Source organism: Dasypus novemcinctus, chromosome 2 (genome assembly GCF_030445035.2).
Source record: "Dasypus novemcinctus isolate mDasNov1 chromosome 2, mDasNov1.1.hap2, whole genome shotgun sequence".
Lineage (NCBI taxonomy): Eukaryota > Metazoa > Chordata > Mammalia > Cingulata > Dasypodidae > Dasypus > Dasypus novemcinctus.
In genome coordinates, this window is record NC_080674.1 from 57,336,999 (window position 1) to 57,343,667 (window position 6,669).

Below are 6,669 nucleotides of genomic sequence, written 5' to 3' on the forward strand. Positions count from 1 at the left end.
GGACCACCACCTTCACGGGTTCCACAAACCTCAAATGTGTGCAATTATGCATATGTGCAGTGTCTGGGAGAGAGTCCCTTGCTTTCATTAGACTCTGACAGGGGTCCCTGGCTCCCGAAAGGTTAAGAAACACTGTTCTAGATGATCTAAGATTGTCTCAGGTGGAAGACTCTGCATCACTACTTTTCTGTGCAAACTTGAACGTTGTTTCTTTTGAATAAGGAAGTTTTACCTAACAATTGGCAATTTTAACACAATCTCTAGCCTTATCTCAATTATTAAAAGATAAAATAAAGAAGGGGAGTCATGATTAAGCAGCCCCAAATTTCTGACATATTAAAGAGTCAATTTCACAAAGAAACCAAAATTAAAATCTAAATGAAATTGCTAAAGTGATGGGAAAGTTTATTTGGGATTAACTGTCTCAGGCTTGGAGGTTAAAAAAAAAAAGTGAGAATTAAAAACATAATTTAACAGGACACCCTTCTGTCAGAGGCTTCGTAAGAAAGTATTCCAATATGTAAGTAAAAAGAAATAAAAGAACAACACAACTGTCTCCCGAATAACAATTACCAAATGCACATTCAAACTCTTAAAAACGAATGACGAAAACTTCGCGGGATAAATTTTTGTGGGGAAACCTTTAGCAACAGGTCTTTGAGCCCCCAACATACAGGATTCCCTCTGGGACCCACCGAAGAGGAAAGAAAATAGGACAAACCTGGGCTCGAACTTCCAAAAGAAGCCTAGGGGAGAGAGAAGAAACGTGCGGTTAGATCGCGCAGCCCAGGGAAGCAGCAGCGCCGGCAATAAGGCTCAAAGGAGGCGGAGCCGAGCGCTCCTCCGCAGCTGCCAAAAGTGCGAGACGTAGCTCCGCTCCAATCGCTCCCGGCCCCTTTCGGGCCCCCTCTTGGCTGCCTCGCCTTCCTCCCCGAGTCCCCAGCGTGCAAACTCGCAGACCCAGGACTAAGCCTGGAGTCTAACAGGCAACTCCGAGCCGCCCTTTGGAGCTCAAGAAGTTACAAAGTGGAAAAGTAATACCTAGCGCAGTCGGCTCCTAGCATCGGTCTCCCATCCTCGGCACCTTGGGAGTCCCCCAAATCCCACCAGGCTATCCGCACCCCCAAGGCACTCCTCGCCACGCAACACTCTTTCCTGAAAGGGACTCCCCTTCTGAGCACCTTATTCGTCCCCTAGGGCGCGGGACCCCCAACTCCAGGACTGTCCTTAGCCCCAACGCGCAGTAAGGCTAGCAGCTCGACACTCGCCCCCCAAACGAAAAAGCGAGCCCCTCATCCTCTCCGGGAGTCCAGAGACGCAGCCCCTCAGTCCCTGGGATGCTGGTTCTTCGCAGGGCGTGCGCCCGCTAGCCAGGCCAGCCAATGCGCCCCTCGGCCCCACCGGCGCCGGCGGAGGGGCTTGTGCTGCGCCACCCCCCTCCCCCATCTCACTTGTCCCAGGGGAGATGGCTGGGGGAGCTTCACTCGCCCTGCCTCTCCTTCCATCCCGGAGGAAAGTGGGGCTATCGACCCGCTTTTCAGAAGGCACAAGGGTCTCGGTTTGCCACCCTCACCCCCAGGTTCTCCCGCACCTCCCGGGCTGCGGGGCAGGGAGTCCTGCGCACCTCCCGCGGAGCTCGGCGGCCGCGCATCCCGCTTTCCTCCGCGCCCGAAGCAAAGTGGAGCTTGAGGCCCCTTAACGCTGCAGTCCAGGCCCGGCGGGCCGAGGGCGCAGCACACTCTTCCCGCGGGGCACTGGCGCAGCCCGCTCCCCGCTTTGCAATCCGTCCCGGGAGGGGGGGCGGACTCGGCCGGTTTCCACCCACCCCGGCCCCGGGAGGCGGCGCGGAGGTGCCGGTGGCCCGCGTCAGCGGCCTGGGGTCCCGGTTTGGCACCGTCCCCGGGCCAGGGCTCGCTGCCGCCGACCGCCGCCTCCCGCTCGGCCCCGTCGCCCGGTCGAGCCGAGGCCGGAGCTGCCGCGGCCTAGTCCCGGAGGGAGAACGCTCCCGCGCCCGCTCCCGCCCCCCGGCCGGCCCCGCCGCGGCCCGCCACCGCCCCGTGGCCCCCGCCCCACCCCGCCACCCCCGGTAAGGCCGCAAGTAGGGCGCCGGAGCCCCCGGGCCGGCACAGGGGTCGCGGGAAGCCGCCAGGGGCCGCCGGACGCCCGCTCCAGCCCAGCCGCTCCTGCCCGGTTTCTCTGCTCACCTCCGCCATATTGGTACCTTTAGGGCGAACGAGCAGCGCCGAGCCCAGTCCCCGGATGGGGCGCCTGAGCCAATCGCAGCCACCGCCGCCGCCGCGGTCCGCCCGGCACCCGCCCGGCGGCGGAGGCGGCTCGGCCCCTTATAGGGCAGGACGGCCCGCGACGCCCCCGGCCCGCTCGCACGCCCACCCCGCCCGGCCCCACGCCCGCCAGCCGCCGGCTGGACCCCGCACTGGCCGTCCTTCCCCTCCAGGCTAGAGTAAAGTTCCGGCCTCCCGCATCCGAATTGGAGGCAAGCGGGAGACCGCTGGCGCGGGACGGACGCACGTCCAGCCACTTGAGACCGAGGAGTTGAGCGAGGGTGATTGGGAAGCTACGGACGGACACTCGGGTCCGATAGGGTGTGGGGTGGGCAGGCAGGAGACTTGGAACGGCGGCGGAGGGACAACTTGACAGACTTGCAAGTAAGAAGAGAAGAGAGCGATGGAGTAGGCTGATGAACGGGAGGAAGCCCTGGAAATGGGAAAAGTGACTGATGGATTGCAGGGTCGGTCCAGAATGAGAGGACAGTGATCAGCACTTTGCGGTGTCCCCGAAGAGTAGTCCTCCAGGAATGAGGAATGCAAACTGCGTACACTGGCTCATGGAGTGGAAGGTGGAAATAGTCATTTGCCGAACGGATTCTGAAAGGTAGTTTTAACAGTACGGGGAAAAAGGCAGAAGATCAACTGGGCAAAAAAATGAAGATCATACTTGCACAGTTCCAAAGAAGATGCATATAAAATAAAAACTCTGTGAAATAAATAAATAAATAAATAAAGCAACAGTCCTAGGAGTTGTTAATCACCAAATAGTCCAGGAATGACTCAGAGGTACACATTTGATAGACCCGTTGAAGGGCAGGATGGTATATCAAAGGCCCTGAATTGACAACTCTACCTCCCTCCTCCCCACAAAAAGGCCAAATCTTTGCTTAAGATCAAACAAGTGGACTAGTCCTGTGGGAAAGTGGATGGGTGGAAGAGGGAGGACAAGGCAGAGAGAAAAGCAACAGGTGTACTGCTCCTGCTCATGCCTTACGGTCATTTGCTCTTCTTCAGTGAGAGAGGGAAGTCTAATCCCTGGTGGGTCTACACTGAAGAACTTTGAACAAAATACACACAAATAGTCACTAGCAAGTCATTAGTGGGGGTCCACAGAAGTGGGTCCTACAAGAAGTTAAAAGTCAACATGCTGAGTTGTCCTGGCAAGCTTGGAAGACACACCTGATCCTTCTTAGGCTGGAGGCCAGAATTATCCACATATACGGCAAAGAAAGCCAGAGAACTGCAGAAAAGTAAAAGTCTGCTCTAATGTACATGAATAAGTATGGTGCAAATACAACCAGAATATTATGCAGTATCTTAGGGAATTTGGAAAGGAGAATGATCTCAGCAGATCTCTTCTCCCGACTAGATGCTATAACAGATAATATTAAATGATGCAGTTAAGATTCTTGTTGCATTCTCACAAATTGAGAGACTTTTTAAAAGCTGAAAGTATCCATACTTGTAGTCCAAATGTGAAAGTTCTGTATTTTAATCTGGGATCTCCTACAGTTCCCCCCACCCACCCCCCACAGGATGCACACTGAGGACGGAGGTGGAGACTATTGTGTGGGAGGAGAGGGGGTTACTTTCAAAATTTTTGCTAAGGCATCTCAAAATTAAATTTATACCATGGGTAAATGTTATTTATTTATGGAAATTTTAGGGAAAAATCACTTCAACCATTTCAAAAATATAAAGACATGGAAAATTACACTTTCCCTGCATGAAAGATATCTTGTGACCTTTTGTCCAGTCAAGTAGCTCAGAAACAGCTGAACTTTGAAACCAGAGGCTTGGCACATGTTGTGTGTACTGTCCCCAACGAGGCATTCGGGGTTTTCAAAGTAAAAAATGACTTAAAATTAAGTGCAAGTGATTAACTTTAGAAATGGGACAGTGAGCACGCTCTGTGGACAGAGTCATTAAATAAGCCCTGAGCAGTGTGACCACAGAATGAACCTGGCTCAGAGTTGGGAAGAAAGTGTCTCCAACAGCCTGTCTAGTTCTTCACACCAGGAAAAATGTTTTCTTTGTAGCAAAACTTGGCTAATTCAAGCTATAAGTGGGGTCTTAGACTCCATTTAGCTAGTCTGAGACATGCACTTACACACTTGTACTAATTTAGTAGCATTTCTGCAGATTCTTTCTGTTAAATTATAAAGGTTTTGTGGGCAAGTTTTGAATTTGCTTATCTGCTCTCCATCATAATATATAGTTGAAGTAATCTGTGTCCAGGGAGTTAGAGATTCATAGAAAAATAAGTGAAGCTAAATTAATTAGTAGTCTAAGAAAGCAGAGCTAGTTTTCTTCTCTGGTCACTAGAAGAAATGTTTACCACCTAGTTTAGACAACACATTCTTTTTGTGATAAATTGTATAAAGTTTACTATGTGTAGGTGGACCTTTCATTCTTCTTGATAATAAGACTTTTAGGAGTCAGTGTAGAGAAAATGTTCCCTTGTTCCAGGGAGTGGAAATAAAAACTTTTTTTACTGTCATCCTTATTATCCTGTCACTACACAACAAGTAAGGTTATATAAAAAGTAATCCCTATACTGTCTGCTGGCCACTATGGGACCACCATAAAAGTCCTTGCCCCCTAAAAGCTTGCAATCTAACTGAAAGATCCCTATAGATGTAGGATGAGGGCAAGAAAAAGGAAAGTTTAGGGATGAAATGATGGCAACCCCCTAAGAAGAGCAAAATGTAATAGAGCTTACCAATCTGCTGTAGAAATGAAATAACTTGAGAAAGAGATTATCTATAAATGAGTGATTTGAGATGGTTTACAATAAATACATGTAATAAAATAAGAAAATATGAATTTTTTAAAGATTTATTTCTCTCCCCTTCCCCCCTCCCCGTTTTCTGCTCTCTTTTGTCCATTCCCCGTGTGTTCTTCTGTGTCTGTTTGCATTCTCGGTGGCACTGGGAATGTGTCTCTTCTTGTTGCATCATCTTGCTGTGTCAGCTCTCCGTGTGTGTGGCACCACTCCTGGGCGGGCTGTGCTTTTTTTGGCATGGGGCAGCTCTCCTTGTGGGGTGCACCCCTTGCGCGCGGGGCTCCCCTATGCAGGGGACACCCCTGCGTGGCACAGCACTCCTTGTGTGCATCAGCACTGCACATGGGCCAGCTCACCACATGGGTCAGGAGGCCCTGGGTTTGAACCCTGTACTCCTATACGGTAGGAGGATGCTCTATGAGTTGAGTCACATCTGCTCCCCAGAAAATATAAATTTTTAAAAATGAGGCCCAGTGAAACTATTTAGATTAGGAGGTTAATACCAGAGAAAAAGTTAGAACAAGATTATGCAGGTCATGAAGTGTAACACAAAATATAGGAGTTAAACCATAAATTTGGACAAAAAAAAAAAAAAGGAATAAAATCAGTTGATTGATTCTTATTGTCTGAGGAGAAATATACAAATCCTTCAATGGAAACAAAACTTTTCAGGACACTTTAAAAGAAATTGTTGCCACTAACAATGACAGAGCGGGACATATCCTCTACCAGGTCCCCAAACACACCAGTGGGTTTTATAATACTATTTCTTTTAGTGACCGTCCATGAAAGTTGAGAGCATGATATTAATGCATGACCTACTGAAGCAATTTTGACCAGGATCAAGGTAACACCATACAAATATTTATCTTTCTACAGATTCCATCTAATGCCAGGAAAAAATAATAAACTATCTAAAGCTAATATCTTGATTTCATATGCCTGTAATAGTCGGGCAGGCACAATTTAAGAGTGAAGCCATCCAATGTAAAAGCAAAACAGGGAGGCAATAGCAAGCTGAAAAGGGTACGTCCTGCCCAGATGGGGCAGCCACTATGTAGCTTCAGTAGACTGGCTTGTGCCTTGTGAGAATGTGGGTCCAGTGCTTCTAGACATTCCAGTTTTTCTGAGGACAGCTGGAAACCTGGATTTTTATGTGAAATCTCCATGTTTCAAAAAAATTTTTTTAGCACAGTGTGGGTCAAACAGGTCATGTAAGTAAATCATGTTCACCCAGTGACCTAGAACATCTCCTAATATTTCCTCTCAGTATGGCTTTGGATAAGACTGTAACAAATAATTCTGCTCAACATGGGATGGAAGTACTTGCACTTTTCTAAATATAGCCACCTCTCCTGTGTGATAATCAATGAAATATTTTTTGATGGAATAAATGACTATTTTCAGAGAAAGCTAACTGATTTTAATAAGCTTCACCTAAACAAAGATTGTTACTGGAAGGGAGATAGTTTGCCCGGTAAATAAAAACAAAAAAAGAGTTCACAGAGATAGAAAGGGAGAATGTTTCCTCAGTTCAGCCTAAAAGAGAAAGGACTCTGGTTCATAAACATGAGCATGTATCTATCCCATAAGTCT

The 6,669-nt window shown here is 48.7% G+C and overlaps 1 protein-coding gene across 2 annotated transcripts in view; it reads right to left on the reverse strand.

Annotated features, from left to right (window-relative positions):
• MIER3 (MIER family member 3) overlaps positions 1-2,280 on the reverse strand; it is a 29,646-nt gene extending 27,366 nt beyond the window's left edge. The window contains exons 1-2 of one of the 2 annotated variants that reach the window (XM_004458819.5): positions 2,205-2,280; positions 722-746 (exon numbers count right to left, since the gene is read on the reverse strand). In XM_004458819.5, coding sequence (XP_004458876.2) covers positions 722-746; positions 2,205-2,213 — 34 coding nt within the window. In that variant the 5' untranslated portion in view covers positions 2,214-2,280. The remainder of the gene's footprint in view (positions 1-721; positions 747-2,204) is intronic. The other variant, XM_071208140.1, reaches the window with a different exon arrangement.
• Between the last annotated feature and the right edge of the window lie 4,389 nt (positions 2,281-6,669).